Genomic DNA, 25,523 nt, shown 5'->3' with positions numbered 1-25,523 from the left:
CCACTCATTCTTCATGCCTTCCGTAACTGTAGCATTAATCAAGGGCTTGTTTCTAACAGGTTTTTGCTTTCGTGTGCTACAGTATGGCACACAAAATCTATTTATCAAGCTGCTAGTGTGTACCTTGCAGTAATCACTCCACTGAAGCCATTTTCATGTGCATTGAACTTTATTAACTGGTGACATAATAGGCTAGCATGCTCTTTGTGCAGCACAAGTAGTCTACTGCAAGCAATTTTCAGAGGCCTAGCAATTGCAAAAGACATAATGTGATTTGGTCATGTGAGATTAGCCACTGTGACTAGCAGAGGTGTCTAGTAAATGTATTTAAACATTAAGAAGTATGTAAAAATTCCACAGGTCTCCATGATTCCTTGGATCCCCAGTCTCTAGGTCCATTGGTTATACAAAATCTGCTAGCTAATAACATTGTTGTCCACTAAAGCTGTACTGTATTTTCCTTTGTATAGCAATAAAGTATGTTTATGTAAATGTGAGACAACTAAAGGAGACACTGTAATGACCACTATTACCCCCAATAACTAACTGTCAACAATGATACCATAGAAATGGGTAGGTAAAAACAGTTGACTCAGGAACCAAGGACTAAAGGACCCAGGGACAAACTCTTCTTGTATTCTATGTACCTCTGCAAGTAGTCTTGCACAGCTAATCCTGTCACGGTGTCTCACATGACGTTCAAACCAATTAACCTGCTCTGAAAAATCTGAAGGTGGCTACATTTATAGGCCACTTGCCTGCTGCACAATTTGTATACTAGTCTATTATGCTGCATAGCTGTTAAAGTTTTAAAACATTGTGCAAACAAATATTCTGGGGAAATAACGATTAGCTACTAGCTAAGCAAGGTTCAATCCAGCAGCTCGACTATCAGACCTCATACATCATGGTGCATATGCACAATGCTGCTAAACTTTAGTAGCTAGGCAACATAATAGACTAGTGTGCTCATTGTCCACTGTTTTTACCTACCCCATAGAAATTAAATGCCTACACACAAATGCTTGTGATTCCAGTATATTGATCATATGACTCAGCTTTAAATTGTGCCCACCACTACTGCAAGGCCAGCAAATTTGTGGTTAGATTCTCAGTGAACCCTGCTGCATTTTTGATTACATCTCTGCCATACTCATGAACAACAATTAGATAGCTGTGCAAACTGTCCATCCACAGTAGATCGTGACCTAAACTATGGACTCATGTGGGTGGGGTCTTCTCCACTCACAAGGACACACCAGCTTACTGTGGCAGCAAAGCTTGTGAAATCTGTGTACAATTGTTGTGAAACTATTTGTGTAGTGTATAACTGGATATGACTGAATTGAAACCTTTGGTACCTGTAGGGTTAATTAGTTACAGAGGTGGCACAAGCAATCAATAATTGATCAGGCCATTTATTCAGTGGAAGATTAAAGGGTGGAGGTGTTGTGGGTAAACACTTATAGTGTGCGAATTTGCATGCTCTCCTTCTAGGGGGGTCTGGGGGCATGCCCCCCCCAGGAAAATTTTGAAAATTAAGTGCCAGAAGATTGAATTTTAGGGCATTTCTGACTGAAATATAGCTTTAAATATATAGCATAAATGTACCCATTATTGTAGCTCACGTCATTAATATTGCATAATACACCGCTTGAGTTTTGCTGTCTATGTTACAAAGTACACAGTAACTAATATACAATAACTCAGTTACATACATGCATCAATTTTAGGCTTTCCAAAGATTTTTAACCTATGTTCTGAATCTCCTATAAAGTCAGTAGCAAGTTTCTGTAAATCAATTTCTGTTTCTTTAGGATGATGAGGAAGCTCAGGAACGGGTGGAATACCACTTTCTTCTCCGAAGGAAAGAGAGGAATTCATTAACGCATCATCGCCATGGCAGCACGTGTCAAGCCCACAATCATTTATACACAAAATTGATTGTGGGAGCCGAAGTTCGGAACGAGTGGGGCTGGAGTCAGGACCGTCGACAGCTGCTGTGTGAGCGATTCAGATTTATTATAGTTCAGCTGTGTGATAAAGTTCTGTTCTTGCTTGGGTAGGACCAAGCTGGACAGTCCGACTGGTTGCGCCACCCGCTCTGTCAAATATTGGTAAGGCCAAAACCGGACTGGCCGGATTGGTTGCGCCGCCCCTGAGTTAACAATATGATTGGTCATGAAGCTGCTGTAACAACTGAATCACATGGAGTTTATATGAACCACTAATTGGTCTGCTAACCTCACCCAACCTCTGCATGATTGGTTGTATAGTGCCTCGTATATCCTGTTACTGTTGGGTTTTTGCTGATATTTTATTTAAAGCCCATTTTTTGTTTGAAAATAATTGTATTGTACATAGGTACACTAGATCCTAGTTCACTCAAGAGTCACCACATGCAAACTGAGCTTTTTACATTGCTTCTGTACTTCTAGCAAAGTAAGATGGCACACCAACCTTCAACCATCACTACAGTTTACCATACCTGCTAATAGCTAACAATGTTACTACAGGTCTCCCAACCCACTAACACCTACTGTACATATTAAACTTTTTTAAAACAAAAAAAGCAAAGCCTGAGGTAAAACCATGCTTACCATTGTAGCACTTTGAACGTGGTAATGTTCTAAGCATTTATGAGCGGTCACCACCAGGGTGATGAACTAAAATGGTCTGTTAGCTACTGGAACGTCATGACAACATTTGGATAGGATGAAGCAAAATGCAGTGGTCCATTCAGTTAGTCATGTAATTAGCATATCATTGCACTAATACTTTTTGTGCACGTTAGTTTGCTGCAGTCTACGGAAAGTGCGAAAAATAAAGAATGTTGAGTGTAGAGTTGGAGGGACAGACATTATTTTAAAAAGAGCTACTGGCTGGCATAATGAATGTGCACAGACTCAAGGAACACATTATATTTTCTTTATTGCACTCACTGCAGTGTTTTCACTATATATTATTTATAGAACTTTGCATGGGCAGAATCACATGGAAAAGTATATAATTGTATTAATACAATCGAGGTGTGAAGTGTACTATATTAACTTGTTAACTGTAGTTTATGAAACTTTTTTTATGACAGTAAGGCATGAGCAGTTTATGGTCAACAACCCTAAGGACAGCCGGATAGCACCAACTTAGTATTAGAACTCAGCAATCAGCAGCTATGTTTAAGTCAACAGAACTTTACAACAACAATTATTAAAGATTATAACTTATTTATAATACCAGGAGGTTGAAACACAGAGTTAACTTGCACCTGGACAGGTTGCACTGGTTGTAGATATGTTAACGGTATACAAGTCTAGGTACAACTTAACTCTGTGTTTAAGCAAACTACTAGCAAAGTGCTGTGTTAGTGCATTTTATGCATTGAATTTCCATAAAATAAAGTTTATTCTTACTTGTAATGAAAAATAAAGCATTGGCACTTGGCCTTAATGCTACTGTAATACAGTACTTAACTTTGTATCACATGTCATACTACTGTATGTTTAATACCTCAGCCATAATCATGCTTTGTTTTTTATTTTCCAAAAAATACCCATTGCAATGCTTTTGGTTAAATTTTCACTAGCTACAATATAGTCACATAAATATTTTCTGTACTTTGCGTAACTAAAGTGACTATGTATGATGCACACCCACCAAAATACACACATGTGAACACACACACAGACACACTCAAAAGTGCCCACATACACACGCCAAACATTACACACAAATTCTACTTTATCATTAAACAGGAACGTGATCTATATAAAATCAATGCTTAACATGTTGCACTTTCTTCTGAATATCATATAGGTTTCTCAACCAATCAACACCACTAATGCTGTTGGATTGGAGTTTGTTTTTGGTAAGAATGTTGTTGCTATAATATGATTAAGCCATTCTGTATATATATATCACGAGAAGTAATAATCAAAATTGTTCATCTTTTTAGGGAACAGTGGATGTGGAACTGGCAATAGTCTATATCCAACTTACTTAGAATACAGCATTGGTAGCACAAGTTATCTTTTAAAAGAATTGAGGTATATTATATAGAAAACTGAATTGCTTCAATTAATTGTATAATGTAAATTTACTGTAAAGGACTGCACCTCTTCCTGAATTGCATACTATCCAGTTACCAATTCACGCTAGAGCAGAAGGCATTCAGTTTGCTTGGACTCAAGCCAGTGGATATCAAATCAATGAAGATATCTGGCAATTGGATAATATTGCTATGCTTTCTGTCAATGGATTTGATTCCACACTGTTGGATACATTTCTAGGATCAACTCAGTCCAGTTCTGTTATGTTCATTTCAGGAGGCAATATTGAGGTAATTAATCTATGTATAAATTGTTGAATTGATGTAGACTTGCATAAGTGTCGTGACATTGTTAATTTGTAATCTTTGTATTTGCATTGGTGCAAGCATTTTATTGGTGCTGTCTTGTACAACTATAAACCACCAACTAATTACTACTTTGCAAGTTTTTAATGGCTTTGATTTATGTATTTTGTAATTTATGACTAGGTTTACGAATACTGGGCATGAATGTAAGTATTAAATTTTGCTCATACCCCTTGCAGATGTTATTCCTTTTCGTAGACTTTGTTTGGCTCTTACTATGCACCTTCTGGGCCTTTTAAAGTTTTATTTTTCTATACATTGAAGTTGCAGTTTGCATATATTTATTACATTTAGGTTTAGTACTTTTACACATGACCTGTTATACGTTCAGTTTATACCCACATCTGGTTTAGAAAGTTCAATCAAATTTTTTACAAGCAAATGTGCGTGACTGGATCTATGAAAACCAAACATAATAGTACAAACTTTAGTGGGTATGATACATCTACATCAACGATAATTTCTTGATCTAAGGTGCTAGTGGTGATAACTGGTTATGTCTGTTTATGGCAAATGCAATGATACAAGCCACAACCCTATTTATTCTTAAGTTATAGCTAATTTTAGTAGGCACATGTAATCTATCACCATGCTAAAATTTAATATTGATTTTTATTTATTACCATGGTACTTCTCAGATGTACACACGAGTGGTAATACAGTGACATAAGACAAGCTAGAACTCACTGTTTATGAGGCTGTGAGTGCTTGCCGACAATATATCATATTAGAAGTGGTATGCACACTCAAGTCTTGCCACAATAAGGTGGCCATATACAGATATGTACATAATCATACAGTACGGTAGTACCGTATATGTGACTGGATTTTGGAAAAACGATCCAAATTGCACATTAGAAGTTTCGAGATAAACGGTTTTAAAGAATTGAAGCCAGCATAACTCTCCAAGGATAGCAAGCACGCATATGAAATTTACACAAAAGATGCATCAATCTGTTACCTTTCAAGCCACATCCAGTACTTATAGCTGCTTGTACAGTTTCCTGCCAAATAAGATAGAAAATCTGAGCAGTTGGACGAGCGAAGTAGTATCACGAGTGCTCACAAAGGGGTGGAGGCTGGGGGGTGGCGGGGAGGGCAACAGATAGACCTCAAAATGGAGGCAGACCACGATTGGAGTCCAGACATGAGATTACAGGGCTGTGCTGGCTCCTTAGTGGCTGATATGTAGCAAAGTCAACAGAGAACACGTCTGGCCAACATTATAAGGCTGTCCACCAGTAAACCACTGATTCTTGCCAAGCCAGGTCCTTCACAAGGCCTGAAACCACCATTTGAGCACTCCACACCACCCAGAAAAGATGTCTGTTAAAACCAGCCTCGTGTAGTTTGAGTAGTGCTGAGGGTCAAAACTTGTAGTACGATAGTGTAGCTATCCACTGGTGGTGTTAGTTTGATTTTGCCTGATGTGCGATTTGGATCGGTTCTGTAAAATCTGGTCACATATTAGGGATCATGCAGTTGTGGGCTTTTTTGTCCAAAAATATCACCCTAAAACCAGCCTCAGATTTCCTTCATAACAGCTTGGCAGTATTGGTTAGGCATAGCCAAGCCCAAAAATGCCTTCAGAGTGACCCTAAACCAAGCTTCTATGAAATTTTAAAAATTTTCTATTTAACAGAGTTTTATTCTAACTAACTAACTGATGCCTTCAGCCAAGCATAACTCAACAATGGATAAGACTACAGCTTGATTTTTTCACTGTTTGATGTCGCTTCGTCCTGAGACGTGCCTTTTCGCCAATCACAGTATGTACAATGCACGTATCATGGACTTACCTTTGTCCTCATTTGTGTTCAATTCTTTTCGCTGACAATGCAAGGTGTTGATTTGCAATAGCATGATACGGCTTCCCTCTGGCTGTGTACTGCTTTTTGCCCGCATTTTCCGTAGTGACTGGATCCATTGCAGAGATGTTTCTTGTACTGTTCTTCATTTGTAATGCTGTGTAACGATCAGAACATAGCTACAAACGAAGCATAATGGCCACCTCATTTTTCAGTGCATAAATGATTATTGGGGCGCGCATTCAGACACAAAATTATTCTATGGATCTTTCTTTTAATGTGGTACACATGGTTTCAGTAGTCATAATTGTGTTATTTAATAAGTAACAAACAAGTAGAAGGAAAAATTAGGAATTTTAAGCTGGATTAGGGATCGAAGAACAAAAAAGCAGGGAAACAAGGGAACAGCAAAAAGCTGTGAAACAAGGGAGGTTGCCTATACCTGCAGATATACTAGTGGACATCTAATCCCTAATTCAGTCATGGTTATAGACTGAAGAGTAGGGATTAGATGTCCACTAGTATATCTGCAGGTATAGGCAACCTCCCTTGTTTCACAGCTTTTTGCTGTTCCCTTGTTTCCCTGCTTTTTTGTTCTTCGATCCCTAATCCAGCTTAAAATTCCTAATTTTTCTTCTACTTGTATATGTATGGACAACATCAAACCATATTTCTGCTACTATTAAATCTCCATTTTGAGCAATGCCAATTTGATTTTTTAACAGATTACAATTCTACTCCCGAAATGTATCCACTGTAGGAGTTACTAAACATGGTACTGACATGACTTCTTTTACATTAACTCGATGAGTAGCAGCAGGTTACATGCATGACCTTTGGTGTTATATAGTTATGGAGGTCTCTAGTTCAAATCTTTTTTTCGATACTTTTTTACTGGTATTCCTAAGGTATGTATGTACTACAAGTTCATGCCACTACTGTTACATACATGTATTTGGTGTTTGTACTATAATTTCTTTATATTTTAGTTTGTATTGTTTTGTAAAATTTTTGGTACTTTGATAGTTAAAAATTAAATAATTTTCGGTGTTCGTATCTCAACTGAAATTTAGTCACCTTGAGAAATCCTTACAAAAACAAATCCATTTTGTTCTGGTACAACCAGTTGTGGACATATGAAAATTACAGTTTTATCTAATTTTGAATACACACACAGCAACAGTGGCTTCCTCAACTGCACAACATTCTACTGTGTATCTTTATTATTGTGGAATACATGCTATGTATTTTACAGGATAATGTATGTGGTATTGATGATGAAAGGCTAACTTTCACTGGGAGCAATCCATCATTAGAGGAATATATCTTAACTCCACCATTTCAGTTTCAATCAAATATTGAGTCAGAACAATGTTTGGCTCCATGCCTAGGTGGATACAGTGATGATTTTGACTCTAGGTATATCAAAGCTATTGCACATCTTTACGATTATACATGCATGCTTTAATCACCATAAGAAGTAATGCAGGCATAATTTATTAATTTGTATGTACATCTTCTTAGTAACCATCTTTGGGAAAGAGTGCTGGGTGGTCAAGTGCAAAAGCCTCCTTGTGAAGCATCTACTAATCCTATTCTGGTTTTTGATACCAGCCAGCCAACAGAGCTGATTACTTTGCCTTTGAATTTGACTAGCATGAGGTATGTGATACCAGTATTGCATTCAATTAGTACTTACAGTATCTTTCTGACCGAAACTCTTATTAATGTACTGCTATATTAGGCATATAGGTCACTTATTATATATAAACATGACATATTTGGAGGTTGTTCAAACTAGAAAAGTGACCTTATTACACAGTGATCAGGATTCACACTACTTTTTTTTATCACCATTAGGGTGGTACTCTGTATTGTAGAATTTAAGCATTTACATGTGACTCGACAGATTATTAAAACTTTATTATCACCACGCTCTCTACAGAAGTACGTAGCTGAACTCTCCACAGGGTGACTTGTCTACATAGTAACTTGTAATGTAGTTGAACTTTGTAGGAACATAGCTGAACTCTCTAGAGGGTACATTTACTCTTGACAGGATGACTTGTTTGTAACTGAACTCTCTCCAGGGTGACTTGTTTGTGGCTAAACTCTAAATATAGGGGGACTTGTTTGTAGCTGAAATCTCTACAGAGTGACTTGTTACATAGCTGAACTATCTACTGAATAACTTCTAATGTAGTCAAACTCTCTATGGGGTGACTTTCTTGTAGCAAAACTCAGTACAGGGTGAGTTGTAACATAACTAAATTCTTTAGAGGGTACAGGTTTGTAGTACATTAGAGAGTTATTTATTATAAGCGTGTGTGATCGAGGCACTCTAATAGTAGTGCTGAGTGATAATAGAAAAATCACTATCACGATAGATATTGAAGTACTATTCACAATACGATAATATCACAATAATTACACTTGGATTGAGGAGTGATCTTCAGTTAGGTTCCAAGTATTCAATGGTCAAATAAACATGCTAAGCATAATTAACACTTTACTATTCTTGTAAGCCCATTAATTAGGTATTAATTGTGTGGGTGGTTCATATTTCAACAATTTTGGAGTCCTGCAACAAAACCTTTTCATGAAAAAGCAAACCAAGGGGTTATAAAACAGCTAAGCCAGCTTCTCAAGAAGAGTTTTTAGTGGGATTCTAAACCCTTCACGAAGCGATTGACTAATTGTGTGGGTGGCCGATAAATATACACAGCTTGTTATAGCCTTGCAACCAAACTTTTGTAGAAAAGCAAGCCAAAGAGTTACCAAACAGTTAAATAAACTTGGTAACAATGTTTTAGCAATCTTACAGCATTATTGCAATAGTTAGCTGTAATTATCGTATCGTGATAAAGATTTTTTAATCACGAGTATCAAACTATCAATATTATCGCTCAGCACTATCTAATAGTGCAGTCACCCTATTAGACTGTTTGGCTAAAATGTTTAGCCACAAATAAGTCACTCTGTGAGTTCAATTCTGTTGTAAACAAGTCACCATGTAGAAAGGACAGCTACATTACTAGTCACCCTGTAGAAAGTTTAGCTAGCTACAGGTCACCCTGTAGGAAATTCATCTGCATAACAAGTCACCTTGTTGAGAGTTGAGCAATGTTTCATGTCAGTCTGTAGAGTAGTTAGCTATGTACTAATTCATCCTATTAGAATTTCATAATTTGTAAATTATTAGGCACAAAATAGACTTATACAGAATAAAAAAGATTTGAATAAAGACAAGTAAAAGGAAGCATCAAAGTTGATCATAGGGTGGCTTTGGGGCTTTCAACTGCAACAAGAAATTATATCTATACCAAAACAACCAAGCTGTGAAAAAGGGTGCAGCCCCCTAAAAAACCAGTGCGAAATCCAAGCAATGGCCAAGAAATGGCTGCGATGATGCTATTGCCAATCATTTTATGATCACAATTTGCAGACATTTCTTTCTCACCACTTTTGATTTCACAATTATTTTTCTCCCAGATTTTTTTGGAATGCACAACCTTTTTTCATGGCTTGGCTGTTTTGGTATAGATTAAATTATTATAATAATATAAACAAATAGTCAAATAAACAATACAGTTAGAGATAATGAGTTACTCTCTAGAATTCCTATGGATATAATTACATGAAAATAAGAAGGAGAAAACATCTTGACCATCTGGTAGACTCCTGTAAGCGTTTGAATGTAAATCAGATGGCTGCAGGTTCGAGGCTACCTAGGTCCAGTCATGGATTTTTTCTCCTTTCTCCAACTTTTCAAACACACCTTAAGTAGCTAAAGTCTAGTAGCTAAAGTCTTTGAGCAGGCTGTAGGACTGGGTGCCCCACAGACCTTCAGCACTTGTGCTGTAAAGCATTAATAAAAAAATAAAAAAATTACTGTGTAATTTCAATAATTGTCATTATGTCTGTAGGTGGAGAAAAGATTGGGTAAACAAACTCTAAATTCAACCTGTGGGTAGCTTAGGAGTCTTATCATACAGTACAACAGTACTGTATACTGGGGATAAGGAAGGTTTGAGCCTTTCTGGCCAAAAAATCAGCCCCACAATACCATTATGGTACCTTGGCAGTATTGGTTAGGTGTAACCAACCCCAAAAATGCCTTCAGTGTGAACTGAAACACTTTTCATTTTTTTAAAAGATGTTTCTACTGACTGATTGCATAACTGACTACCTGAATGACCACCTAACTGACTGATGCCTTCAGATAAACATAACTTGTTAATGGCTATAGCTATGGGCTTGATTTTTTCACTGTTCGACGTTACTTCAGCCCAGCAGGTTCCTTTTGGCATGCTGCAATGTGTACAATGTAAGCTCATGGACTTACTTGTGTCCTCCATTTACCTTTGCTGACAGTGCAAGGTCTTTCCATTGTGACTGAATTGATTACAGAGATTCTTTACGTGATGTTCTTTATTTGTAATGCTGTGTAACAGGCTGAACCTAGCTGAAAATGAAGCATAATGGTTACTTTGCTATTTCAGTATTTGATTGTTGGGGTGAATGTTCAGACGAAAACAATAAGCCAGGCACCATTAATGTGGTATGCAAGAGTTCACTAGTTATAACAATGCTACCAATAAAATAAAGTATAATAAAAATTTGGAATTTTAAGTTCAGTAGGGGGCATAGAAAAAAAACATAGTGAAACAAGGGAGGTTGCTACACCTCAAGATATACTAGTGGAGATTTTATCCCTAATTTAGTCAACTGAATTAGGGATTTAATGTCCAATAGTATATCTTCAGGTGTAGGCGACCTCCCTTGTTACACTACTTTTTATTTCTATAATCCCTAAAATACAATTCTTAATTTTTTCCTTATACTTATGGTGTATAAAAAGGTAAAACAGCCAAGCTGTAAAACATGGTGCGACCTTCAAAACAGTTGGTTTTAAAAAAGAATTTGTGAAATCAAAAGTGGCAACTAAGAGATTGTTGTAATGATGTTAAAGTTAATAAATTTTAATAATGCACAAATTTTGTGTGAACGATACATACATGCCATTCTTGTTCTTTTAACTTATGTAGGTCATTAACTTTTGACATTCACATATCCAGTAAATTTCTCAATGGTTCATGTCACATGTTGCAGGATGGAAATGTTACCACTTCTTATCGCATTGGAAAGAATGGGCAGTGGAAAATCTTAGATAACTATACATCAAATGGTATAATTCATTAATTACAGTATTATACTAACAATTCAATGAGCACATTGGTATATATACCAGATTTGCATATTGCCTTTCCAAATTTCAAGTTTGAGTAATCATAGCTCTTCATATCTTAACCTATCACCTTGAAATTACATCCAGGAACAGTGGTACATATGTTAGGAATATTTTTTGTCCAGATTTCAAGCTGGTGCTTTATTCTCATGTCAAGTTATCTGCTGCCAGGTACATGCAATTGGAAAAGCTATATCAAGACGCACAATAGTGTGTCATGCGGCCATGAAGCCGGCACGCAACACCAATGAGTATATTGACAGGAAGAAATAAAATGTGATTGTGCACCTCCATAGCTCTGTGCTGCCTTTACAAAACAAGATGATTTTTGCTATGAACACACCTGCCAACATACTGTACCATATTTGAGTGAAATCGTTTCAAGCATTCCTGAGATATGTGACTTCAAAAATTGGCTTAATTTCTTCTTTTTCTTCTTATTTTTCCTCTTTTCGCACACTTACTAAAACTGCCATAAAATGCAAATTCCATATCCAATTACCTTGAAATTTGGCACACAGAAGGGGGGGGGGGGTATAAAAGCACATTTTAGTAAAAAGTTTGGTTGGAATGCAACAAACGGTCAAAGAGTTATTAGGGATTATTCATGAAAAATAACACCAATATGTTGTCACGCCTACAGGGTAAACCGTTTATGGGAAGAAGCTGAATATTGGTACGTGAATAGGTTAACTATTGAACCTCAAATCTTTTGTGGTTTGAAAAGTAATCCAGTTAAAGACCACGAAGATACAACAAAAAACCAATAGTCTGTATTACTGTGTAACAATTATGCAATTGAGATTAGCTAACAAAAAAATGATCACTTGCCATTCCTACTAGAAAAACCGTTCAGGGTAATCATTTGAAAATTAGTGTACAGATGGAATAATCATCTTAGAAAGGATCTTCAACTGTGTAGAAGAATCATACTTAAAGCAACAGAGGTATAGTACGAAATCCAACTTGGTGTAGCAAGTAAGAAATCTAGATACTCTATTAGAGCAGTCACCCTAATAAAGCAGTCAGCTAAAATATAAATTACTCTATTTACGCATTCAACTATGTCCTGTAGAGAATTTAACTCAGTTATAAGCCACTCTGTATATAGGCCCCAGCCTATTATGCCCAAAATTTTACCTATTATGCTTTTGAGCATTGCTCAAAACTTAAGCCTATTATGCTCAAAATATGCTTTCAAAATCAAGTTTGTGCTCTAGAACTGACTGTTTTATTAGAGTATATCAGACTCTCCTGACTGCTCTATTAGAGTATCGATCTTATTTCTGCAAAGTGTGAATAACCATCAAAGAAATGGTTTTATAAGTTAGATTACGCTAATAATACTATTGGCAGTGATCATTTGCTTTCTTTCAGGTGCACGTACGACACATTTTAATTAATTTTCAAATATCGTCCCGATTATGCTGGCATTATGCTTGATGCTTTTGGTCACCTATTATGCTTTAAATTATGCCAGCATAATAGGCCGGGGCCTATCTGTATAGCACTCACACTACAATAAGTTATCCTGTAGAGCGATCAGCTAGAAAGAATCACAAGTCACCCTGTGCAAAGATTAGCTGGAAACAAAGAGAAATTATCTAGAAACAAATTACTCTGTAGAAAGATCAACTAGAAACAAGTTACCCTGCGGAGAGTTCAATAGAAACAAGTTGCCCTGTAGAGAGATCAGTTGTAAACAAGTCACACAGTAGAGACATCAGCTAGAAACAAATCTATTAGTAGGAGATCAACTAGACAATAATTACCCTGTAGAGAGATCAGCTTGAAACAAATCACCCCATAGAAGGATCAGTTAGAAACAAATCACCCTGTAGAGAGATCAGATAGAATTAAATTACTCTGTAGAGAATTCAGCTAGAAACATGTCACCCTCTAGAGAGTTCAGTAAAAACAAGCTTCCCTCTAGAGAGATCAGCTAGAAACAAATCACTGTGTATAGAGAATTCATTCAGCTATAAGCAAGTCACTATGAAGAGAGATCAACTTAATCAAGGCACCCAGTAGAGAGTTCAATTACATTTCAAGCCACCCTGTAGAAAGTTCAGCTAGAAACAAGTCACAGACCAGGTCGCCCTGTAGAGAGTTTAGCTAGATACAAATCACCCTGTAGAGAGATCAGTTAGAAACAAGTCACCCCTTATAGAAAGTTCAGCTACATTTTGTAGAGGCATTTTTAAACAGCTGTAGGTTTGAGAGTTAAAAGAAGTGAACTATTAACAAAAAATTAATCCATTCTGTAGAAACCATCACATACAGTACAAAAATGAGAAATAAAAATAGGCAAGCATATTTGAGACCTAAGTTTGCAAAACAACCTTCAGGCACACAGGATGATGATTGATACTAAGTGTGCACGAAAATTCACTAACGATTTAGTGTTCCAGCTAGAAATAAGCCACCTTGTGGAGAGTTCAACTACAAACGATTCTCTCAGTGGAGAGATCAGCTACTGTAGAAGCAAGTTATCCTGCTACAAATTTAACTAAATTTCTGTAGTGAGGTCAGCCAGAAACAAGTAAACTAGTGTTATGAATACAGCTAAGCCAATAATAATGGGGTGATAGATCTGTTAAGAGGTGTGGTCTTGGTGCTTGATCATTATTAATCAACCAAAATTAATTTTGTGTTAATAGGCATGGCATTGAACCTATCATGGAGTTACTGGTATCTAACAAGTGCAAGCGCTTAAATAAGTTTGTAGCATCTAAATATACTGTTCATGGAAAGTGTTTATAGGAAAATTAATGCCTCAATATGTTTTCATTGCATCAAGAAGAAGACAACTTGCCTGAATGAAGATGAAAGGAAAGACAAGGTGCAGAGAGTACACACCTGTAAGAACCCCAAAATACACATCCCACTTGTGAGATTGTTATCATGGTATAAAATTGTGGCTGCACACTGCTTCATTAGCTGTGGTCAGACAGGCACAGGCAGGCAGTCAGATAAAAATTGTGAGCCAGTCTGGGAAAACCTGTCTTATCGCCCATGTCAGCAGATTTGATTTTTCACTCAGAACACAAAGCTACATGAATAAACTATCTGATTTCACAATCAAAATCAACTAGACTTGAGTGGTCTGGTTTCCCAGTGGCAATCCGTATGTGTGGTGTAAGGCTGTATGTAGCTGTAGAGCTCCACGGTGTTGAATAAATACATCTGCTGTAAATTTCCCTTCATTTTAGCTAATTTTGAGACCTGAATGGCCCATAACTTGGCCTAATTCATCCCTATACCTTCCTTTTCAAAATTTTGAATAGCCTCTTGCCTTTCTTCTGGGCCCCCGCCTCCCTCCCCTTTTGGAGCTTGCCTGATACAGTCAACCTTGGTTTAAAAATGGTGGGAAACTTAATTGTTGGTTACTTGCACAGTGGGTACTCTGGAAGGTAAGGAATTGGTATAAAACATGTGAAAATTTGGTACACATATCTTCAACCATTGGTGAGCTACAACACACTAAATACTTAATACTGGCATTTCTAGATACTTTTAAATAGGCGATAAGACCGATCTTCCCAGACTGGGTCACAATTCAAGTTTCAGTAATTTAAAAAAATTCTATATTCAGCTGCCTGTAAGTGTTTTCTTGTTTTTACTGCTGTATTTGATGCTATATGTGATGCTATATTATTCCATAAAGGTGATTTTCGTCATGTAGGATAACTTTTAAAGGCAACAGTTTAGGTGGTGTGCATTATTTTTGGGAGATCCCTATTCATGCAGTACTACCATACTGATTGACAGTAAATGCAATTTATGGTTTGTTGATTTGTGATCTAGCTCAAATCTCCTAGTATTGCCTCTAATATTTCATTTGTCTCAAATGCTCTGAGTTAAACTTATTATGCTTTTCTCTCTTAGAATACTACAGCGTTAGAAGAGTTCACATCATGATATCTGAATGTATGCAGACTTGTGGAGTTCAACTAAAGTGGAATTTTTCGGTTATTCAATCAAATGCTTTCTGGTGTATTGATAACATAACTGTGAGTAGTGACAGTAGCTCTATGCCAATAAATCGTAGAGATACAGATCAAAATGAACCTGAAGCAATTGCATATGTCCAAAAAAGACAAACAGTGACAGAATGCAGGTTGTATTATGACAATTTTGATAATGGTACATACAACACAGCACTGTGGTCTGATATTTCTGGTGGTAGTGTCACTTTAAGACCTTGTGGAGCATCACTTGATTCCCACTACTGGGTATACTTTGCAGGTACTGATATTAGGACAATAATGACTCAACCATTAGATTTGCAGAATTTTAATTCTATAACTTTCAATTTATTATTTAGAAGTAGATCATGTAGCTCACCTAGCAGTAATGAAACAATGTGGGTGGAGTATAGAGTAGGCAGCAGTGGATCTTGGGTGGTAATAGAAAGCTATAATTCAACTTGTTGTATGAATGAACTCCAGCAAAATGCTTATTTACCTGTAGCAGCTCAAGTAAGCAATGTTTATTTACGATGGCATCAATCAGGATATACACCATTGAATATTTGGGCAATAGATGAGGTTAAAATTGGTGCTGTGAATGTTAGCCTTCTTTATGAGGATTTATTTTATAATATATTTAACCCCACAATATGGTTATCTGTTAATGGTGGTGGAGTATTGCCCAATTATTGTGGTGTGGCTAATGCACTCTTCTTTGATCAGAGCTTCAAACGGCAAGCAGTTACCCAGCACTTCGACCTTTGGGAAACTGAAAGTTTTAGCATCAGTTTTAATCTAGGAGCTGGTAGTTGTGAACATTCAGAAAGTGGTGAAGATGTAGAAGTGTCATGGAGAACTGATAATGGTGTTTGGTCTATTCTAGATCATTTCCCATATTCCTTTTATCAGTATTCCAAGCTCATTTATATGGGGCCATATAATGTTGCTGGTATAAACAATGTGCAGTTTAGAATATCACAGATAGTACTTGGAAATGAAAATTATGATATTTGGTTTATTGACAATTTTAAGATTTATTCATTTAACACATCATCATGTTTAATTGCACCAACACCAACAATGACACCACCATCAGTGTCACCAGTATGTAACTACTATTTTGATAACTTTGATGATCAAACATACAAAACTAGTCTTTGGTATACTGTTGATGGTGCAGTTGTTTCAAGCTCTAGCTGCGGCACTACTCCTATAAATCATTTTGCAATGCAGCTTTCTTCATCGTATGGTCCTACAAGCCAATTAATAACCCAGTTACTTGATTTAAGGGGAGTTGAGTCTATCAGTTTCTACTTACGGGTGTGCAATGTGCATAATAATTACCCAATGTTTAGTGTGAGCTACAGTATTGCTGGTAGTGGCATATTTCATACTCTTGAGTCTTATAGAAGTGGATGCTGCATTAATGCTAAGACTATTACACTGCACCTTCCTAAGGAAGCACAAGTAACCCTTGTTCAACTAAGATGGCTGTACTCCCCAAGAAGTAGTAGGGAGAGGTGGATAGTAGATGATATAATAATTGGTGAAAGTGTAAGTAGTATACTTTACCATGATGATTTCACAGGTATAAGCACATCATTATGGTCATCAGTTTTTGGTGGTGGTATAGATAATTCAGTAATAGATGAAGGTACAGCTTTGCATTTTTCACAAGAAGGCTTTAGAGAAGCAATTACACAGTTTTTGGATCTTCGTCAAGCAAATGCAATTAGCTTTTACATTAGACCTCCAATTAATGGTGTCGAGTTGTCCATTAGAGCTGGACATGGTCCATGGAGAACAATTCAGAACATTAACACGTGGTATGTTTATGTGGATATACCAGAAGATATGAAAGTATATTCAGCACAACTTCGATGGATGCAAAATATACCAGGAATTAGTGGAAACGATGTTTGGACTGTTGATAGCTTAAGAATATTGAACATAAATTCAAAGACGCTTTGCTCTACTGCATGTTTTTTTGACACTTTTGAGTCTGGCACATACAACATGTCATTGTGGGATTTTGTCAGTGGAGGACATACTGCCATACCACCATGTAGTGTTAGGTCATTGACTATGTCAATATACTTTAATCAAAGTGGAGTAAGGCAAGCAGTAACTCTTCCTCTTGATTTACGTGGAATGTATGCAGTAAGTTTTTATTTACAAGTAGTTCAAAATGATAGCTGTACAATTATCAGTAATGAAAACATCATTATCTTTTATTCCATTAATTCTGGTACAACTTGGATAGAAATAATGTCTTATCCCAGTGGACTGTACGAAACAGAAACTTTGGTAACAGTTCCACTTCCTTTTAGAGCTAGAGACCAGTCTGTGATGCTGCGCCTAGCACAGCCAACTTATTCTATTAGTGTTTGGTCATTAGGTAATTTTGGTATATACTCTCCAGATCAATGTCCTCCACTGTCAGTTGCAGAAACAACCACAGTTATACCTCCCACACCTACACCAAGTATGCCTACCGATAATCATTGTAATTATTTTTTGGATAACTTTGACAGTGGCTATTTAAAAGATACACTGTGGTCAACATTTTCTTCTGTGCGTGTAATTCCACAAATTGGTAGTAGTTGTTATGGTGGTTTATCCTCCAAAAATTATATTGTGGTATTTAGTACACGAGGTGATGAGCTAATAACACAAGAATTGAATTTGCATGGGGTAGAATCGTTTAGATTTGATCTTAGATATACAAGATGCTACTCTGGTAGATTCTATAGTAGCAGCATTTTTTTGTACTACCGAATTGGTTCCACATTAACTTGGAATTTTTTAAAGCATTTTTCTTATACTTGTTGTGCAACCTGGAACAATGTTGTGATTCACATTCCCTCATTTCTGCAAACTTCATCTGTATATCTTAGATGGTACCTCACACAAAACGCAGCTTGGATATTAGATAATGTTCAATTTGGGGAAACTGTAGAAACTGTATTGTATAGTGATGACTTCTCTGGCAGCTATGATCCATCCTTATGGCTTATTATTGTAGGTGCATCAGTGCAAACTCCTCTTTGCAGTACTTTCACTGATAGTGTACTGTACTTTTCACAAGGAGGTAGTAGAGAAGCTGTTACAAAGGTATTAGATTTGAGGGATGCTAGTGGGATTAGCTTTTACTTAAGGATTGGATACTGTGATCATGCAGAAGTAGGGGAAGACATTGAACTGTCATACAGAATAAATCAAAGTAATTGGGTAACACTACAAACTATGTCATCTAGCAACTTTAGAACCCTATCGTATGTTTACATTGATGTTGAAGAAAGTTTACAAGTACGTAGTGTACAACTTCATTTCAGGCAGCGGGTTCTAGCTTTTAGCTCATATGACACGTGGTCAATTGACCAGTTTTCAATTCATAGCAGACAAAAAGACACAAAGTGTTCAGTGGCTTGTTATTCAGATAATTTCAATTCTGGGTCACTTAATTCAGAATTATGGAGCTCAGTAGTTGTAGCATCAGTTACCATACCACCATGTAGTGATGATTACTATGGTAACTCTCTGTATTTCACTGATGGTGGAACACGTGAAGCAGTTACTAACAGTCTTGATCTTCGTGGACTATATGCTATATCATTTACACTACAAATTGGATCATTTGATAATGATTGTGATCAAGCTGAAGCTAGGGAGAATGTTGTATTGTACTACTTGTCGTTAGACAATTCAAATTGGGTAGAATTAGAAACATTCACTGCCACAGCCTATACTAGAGCAACAAGTGTAACAGTACCAATACCAAGAGAGGCAAGAATGCAAGGAGTCACCTTACGCTGGGCACAACTGCAGCATTCCGGTGTACTACAAGACACTTGGTTCATTGATGATGTTGGAATATACTCTCCAAATGAATGTCCACCAACTGCGTATCAAGCAGCTTCAATGCCAACTCCAGAAAGCGTGTCTCCAACTCCACAAAATACTAAAGCCTGTAATTACTATTTTGATAACTTTGATAGTGGATCATATAAAAGAAGTTTATGGCAAACTGTTGTTGGTGAAGTAGTTTCACTGCCTAGTTGCTTACCAAGTAAATATGCATTTAAGTTTACCATATCCTCAGGGCAGTTAGTAACAAGGTTGCTTGATTTGAGAGGCGTGGAGTCTATTACCTTTTATTATGATGCCTATACTTACAGTTACCGATGTTATCAACGCACTACTGGAAATTTGTGTGTTAGTTACAGCATTGGCGGCGGTGGCATTTGGAATACTCTTGAATGTTATTCTACAAGAAATAATGTAACTTTGTACTTGCCAGCAGAGGTGCAAATCAACATGGTTCAGTTGCGATGGTTATTAACAGGAAATTCTGTAGATACTATACTTGATGATATTGTGATTGGCAATGCTGTTCACACTCTTCTATATCAAGATACTTTTACAAATCACTTGAGTACTACATTATGGTCATCAGTTGTTGGAGCAAGCATAACCACTATTGCTTGTGGTGTAATAGATCAAGGTACAGCATTGTATTTTACGGGAAATGGAATAAGGGAAGCAGTCACACAGTTTTTAGACTTACATCAAGCAAATGCAGTGAGCTTTTATTTTAAAAGCAATTGCATGGGATTGGACAGTGAAGAAACAGTTGAGTTGTCTATCAGGGCTGGTCATGGTCCATGGAGAACATTGCAGACCATTAACAATGTTGATACAACATACTTTCATGTAGACATACCAGAAGATATGAAAGTACACTCAGCACAGCTTCGATGGATACAAAATGTGCCTGCACTTCGTTGGCGTGATGTTTGGGCTATTGATAGTTTAGAAGTTCACAGTACATATCCAAGCACTATTTGTTCAACTTCATGTGTCTCAGATAATTTCGTGTCTGGTACATACAATACATCAGTGTGGAGTATTATCAGTGGAGCACAAGTTACAAGACCACCATGCAATATTTGGTCACAGAGCATGTCATTATACTTTAATCAAAGTGGAGTAAGACAAGCAGTAACTCATCCTCTTGATTTACGTGGAATGTATGCAATCAGTTTTTACTTACAAGTAGTCCAATATGATGAAGTCTGCTCTACAGTTAATAATGAAAACGTAACAGTATCTTATTCATTTATCAATGATAATCATTGGGTTGAGATAAACTCATTTACTGGCTCTCAGTTTACAGCAGAAACTTTTGTAACAGTTTCAATACCACCAGAGGCCAGGAACCACTCTGTAATATTACGTCTTGCCCAGCCAATTTATTCAAGCAGTGTTTGGTCAATCAATAATTTTGGTATATATTCCCCGGATCAGTGTCCTCCATTGTCAGTAGGAGAAACAACTGCAATTATACTACCCACACCTACTCCAGCAACATCCAGTGATTTAACTTGTAACTATTATTGGGATGACTTTGCTAGTGGCTTTTACAAAGATACTTTGTGGTCATCTTTTGTTGGTGTGCAAATTGCTAGATCACCTTGTGGACTCATAGCACAACAATATGCTGTACAATTTGTGTATACCACTAGAGAGATAATCACCCAAGAACTGGACTTACGAGGGGTAGAAGTTATTAAGTTTTTCTTAATGTCAGGTCGTGGTACTAGTAGCGATTATCATGGCTGTTATAGGCCACAATCAGATGGTGGCATGTATGTTTCATACAGAGTTGCTAGTAGTGTAGTATGGAATACACTGGAATACTTTCAATATTACTGTTGCTTCAATTTGATAAATGTAACAATTCACATTCCTACAGCAGTGCAAGTTTCATCAGTATTCTTAAGATGGTCACAATCAAATTATATCAGTGGCAGAGCAGATTGGGTTCTGGGTAATATAGAGATTGGCAGTGCTATACAAACTGAATTATATAGTGATGAATTTACTGGTGATTATGATTCATCTCTTTGGTCATCAGTGTTAGGTGGTAGTGTGATGATGCCTCCTTGTGGTACTACATACTCTGGTAATGCGTTATATTTTTCACAAGCAGGTAAAAGGGAAGCAATTACACAGCTGTTAGATTTGAGTCAGGCTAAAAGCCTTAGCTTTTACTTGAGAATTGGCTCTACTGATAATTGTGACCAGGCAGAAATTGGTGAAGATATTCTACTCTCTTACAGGGTAAATCGCAGCCCTTGGACAACTTTAAAAACATTTTTAGCAACTGGCTATAGGGAAAGCTTGTACATTTACATTAGCATTGATGAATCATTAAAGGTGAATAATATACAGTTTCAATTTAAACAGCAGGTTCTAACATCCAGTTCATATGACACATGGTCAATTGACCAGTTCGTTATACGTACTCTAGAAAAGGACACAAAATGTTCACTGGCTTGTTATTCAGATAATTTCAATTCTGGGTCACTTAATTCAGAATTATGGAGTTCAGTAGTTGTAGCATCAGTTACCATACCACCATGTAGTGATGATTACCATGGTAACTCTCTGTATTTCACTGATGGTGGTACACGTGAAGCAGTCACTAACAGTCTTGACCTTCGTGGACTATATGCTATATCATTTACACTACAAATTGGATCATTTGATAATGATTGTGATCAAGCTGAAGCTGGAGATGAGGTAGTATTATACTATTTGACTTCTGATAGATCAAATTGGGTAGAGTTAGAAATGTTTGCTGCCACAGCTTATACTAGAGCAACAAGAGTAACAGTACCAATACCAAGAGAGATACAGATGCAAGACGTTACCTTACGCTGGGCACAACTGCAGCATTCCGGTTTACTACAAGACACTTGGTTCATTGATGATGTTGGAATATTCTCTCCAAATGAATGTCCACCAATCAGACATCAAATACCACAACAAAATGTAACTGTTGTTTCTTCACTCCCAAGGAATATCCTTACATGTAATTATTATTCTGATAATTTTAACGATGGATCGTACAAGAGTGATCTTTGGAGAACTGTTAATAACATTAGAATCTTATCATCCCTGTGTAATTTCCAGTTAGTAAAGCACTATGGAGCTGAATTTTTTTCATCAGAAAGTGAATTAACAACAAGAATTCTTGATTTGAGAGGTGTAAAATACATCAAATTTTATTTACTCTCAGGCAGTACTATAAGAAGTGCTTGTCCAGTTACAACAACCCTTGTAAAATCATTTGCAGTGTCGTATAGATTAAATGGTGCTGGTTTATGGCATGTTCTTGAAGATTATGCATCTGATTGCTGTAGAAATGGCACGACAATGACCATACACCTGCCTATAGCAGTGCAGGTTAGTGCAGTTCAACTAAAATGGATGCAATTATCATATCAAGGATGGGTATTAGATGATGTGGAAATAGGTAATGTATTGGAAACTGTACTGTATGAAGATTCATTTACAGTTAACATTAATAGTGCATTGTGGTCATCAGTTTCCGGAGCATATGTTGGTCTGCCACCTTGTGGTGCTACGGACTCAGGACCTGCATTGTTCTTTTCAGGATCAGGTATAAGAGAAGCAATCACAGTTTTTCTAGACCTTCGACAAGCTACTTCTATTAGTTTTTATTTAAGAATTGGCTCTAGTGATTCCAGTTGTGAAAGTGCAGATAATGCAGAAAATATTGAAATTTTTTACAGAAGAGAAGCTGGAAGCTGGATTCAGTTTGAAACGTTTTCTTCAATAATGTACAGAACTGCTAAGTATGTTCATATAGAAGTTTCTGAACAAATGAAGTTTCATGATGTGCAGCTTAGAATTTCACAAGCCTTACTTGCAGCAGCTTTGTATGATGTGTGGTCTATTGACACATTCACCGTTCACAGTATGGTACAAAGTCCAGAGTGCTCAGAGGCATGTTATGTGGATAACTTTTACACAGAGTACAATACATCTCTTTGGTCTAGAGTCACAGGTGGATCTGTTTTACTCCTTACATGCAGTACTGATGATCGGTACATGAATGGCATATACTTCAATGGGTCATATGAAAGATCTGTAATAACAAATGTCTTAAATCTTGATGGTTTATATGCTATTAGTTTTGGTTTGCAAGTTGTACTTGATAACAATGCTTGTAGTTTGTCTCCATCTGGAGAAGATGTCTTTGTTTCATACTCAGTCAATAGCGGTAATTGGAATGAATTCAAGAGATTTAGGTCTGAAGACTATCATCAGCATACTGATGTGGTTGTACAGTTACCAATACATGCCCGCCATCCAAATACATCCATTCGAATTATGCAGCCAAATCATCTACAAAGTGTTTGGTCCATTGATAATTTTGGAATCTTTTCTCCAAACACTTGTCCCCCAATCAACTATGTTTCACTGCCAGCACCTATATCTCCCACACCACTGCCTTATCCACATCCAACAAACAACACAATTTGTAATTATTATAGTGACAATTTTGATTCTGGAGTTTACAATGCTAGCCTTTGGAGTACTGTTACTGGGGTACGAATTGCACTGCAACCATGTGGACTGTCCCATTTGTTACATTATGCTATGCAGTTTTATTCTTTTCGTACTAGATATGTGATAACAGATCCTCTTGATTTAAGAGGAGTGGAATATATTCAATTTTATTTATTGTCAGGCAGTAATAGCAATGGATGTTCTGCACCTGCAAATAATGAAGGTATGCAGGTTGCATATGCCGTTAGCGATTCATCGTATTTCACAAATCTTGAATATTTTGCACCAAGTTGTTGTACCTCTGGAAGATATGTGAGACTCTACTTGCCTTCAGCAGCTCAGACAACATCAGTCTCAATAAGATGGTATCAGTACACTACTACATATATAAATAATGATGATGCTTGGATATTAGATGATGTCCAAATCGGGTACACTGTAGATGATGTTTTCTATGAGGATCATTTCACTAACACAGTCAATAATGCATTGTGGTTTTCTGTTGAAGGGGCAAGTGTGCTTACACCACCTTGTGGAGTGACACACTCAAGCCATGCATTATATTTTTCTGCTAATGGAACTAGGCAAGCTATAACACAACAACTAGATTTACGCCATGCCACTGCACTTAGTTTTTACCTAAGAACTGGATCACATGATGGGACATGTGAAAGCAGTGATGACATAGAAGATATTTCACTGTTGTGGAGAATTAATTTAGGCTCATGGATGCTGCTAAATATGTATGGATATTACAGAGATCCACGATATGTGTACATAAGTCTCACTGAAAACATGCAAGTGACTGGAGCACAGTTTCGTTTAATGCAAAACTCTGCACCATCTTCTAATGTCGATGTATGGTCAATTGATGACTTCATAATACACAACATGATTGCAGACACCCAGTGTACATTAGCATGTTATTCAGATGATTTCAATAATGGACAGTATAGCATACAATTATGGTCATCTGTAGATGGTGCTACCATTAAAATTCCACCATGCAGTAATCAATATTTAGGAAATGCACTGTATTTTGAAGGAGGTGGGGTTAGACAGGCGATCACTAGAGCTCTCGATCTAAGAGGTTTATATGCATTAAGTTTCTACTTACATATTGGTTCATTTGGTGGTAGCTGTGCACCAGCAGAATCAGGTGAAGATGTCAATTTACATTATCGGTATTTCAACAGCTCTAGCTGGACATTGCTAAAGTCTTATGATGTTACTGCTTACATTAGAGAAACTAGGATAACAGAACCAATTCCTCGCAGCATCAGACAATCAGGTATAATATTCCGATGGATGCAAGCAAGTCACTCAGGAGCAGAAGATGACACATGGTCATTGGATAATGTAGGATTTCATTCTCCTAATGATTGTCCACCTAGTGGGTATGGAACACATGGAAGTGAAGTGTCAGTAACACCTACTACAGTAACATCAAGTAGTCTTACAACTTCATTTACAACTTCATTTAATCCCTCAATTATCCAGTCTTTAATGCAGTCAACTACCACCATCTCTTCAACAGCTATGTCTACATCCCAAATGGTTTCATCATCTATTGTTACAGAATCACTTTCAGTACCTTCTATACCATCTCCATCTATTTCAGTTATGGAGCCAATGCCAACACCCTCACCAATACTAGATAGCTGTGTTGAAACTTTTGATCAACTCAACGATGGAGTCTACAG

The 25,523-nt window shown here is 37.0% G+C and overlaps 2 protein-coding genes across 2 annotated transcripts in view; both read left to right on the top strand.

The window, feature by feature from the left end:
- Positions 1-18,370, top strand: part of LOC136266548 (reelin-like) — a 23,975-nt gene extending 5,605 nt beyond the window's left edge. Inside the window, exons 4-11 of the mRNA XM_066061580.1 lie at positions 3,814-3,865; positions 3,953-4,043; positions 4,105-4,336; positions 7,475-7,638; positions 7,744-7,881; positions 11,268-11,407; positions 15,356-18,178; positions 18,336-18,370. Of these exons, the coding sequence (XP_065917652.1) occupies positions 3,814-3,865; positions 3,953-4,043; positions 4,105-4,336; positions 7,475-7,638; positions 7,744-7,881; positions 11,268-11,407; positions 15,356-18,178; positions 18,336-18,370 (3,675 nt within the window). The remainder of the gene's footprint in view (positions 1-3,813; positions 3,866-3,952; positions 4,044-4,104; positions 4,337-7,474; positions 7,639-7,743; positions 7,882-11,267; positions 11,408-15,355; positions 18,179-18,335) is intronic.
- Positions 18,305-25,523, top strand: part of LOC136258703 (uncharacterized) — a 58,912-nt gene continuing 51,693 nt past the window's right edge. The window contains exon 1 of the mRNA XM_066052048.1: positions 18,305-25,523. Coding sequence (XP_065908120.1) covers positions 18,685-25,523 — 6,839 coding nt within the window. The 5' untranslated portion in view covers positions 18,305-18,684.

The sequence above is a fragment of the Dysidea avara genome, chromosome 1 (assembly GCF_963678975.1).
Source record: "Dysidea avara chromosome 1, odDysAvar1.4, whole genome shotgun sequence".
NCBI classification, from domain to species: Eukaryota; Metazoa; Porifera; class Demospongiae; order Dictyoceratida; family Dysideidae; genus Dysidea; species Dysidea avara.
This window is presented reverse-complemented; position numbering and strand designations above follow the sequence as displayed.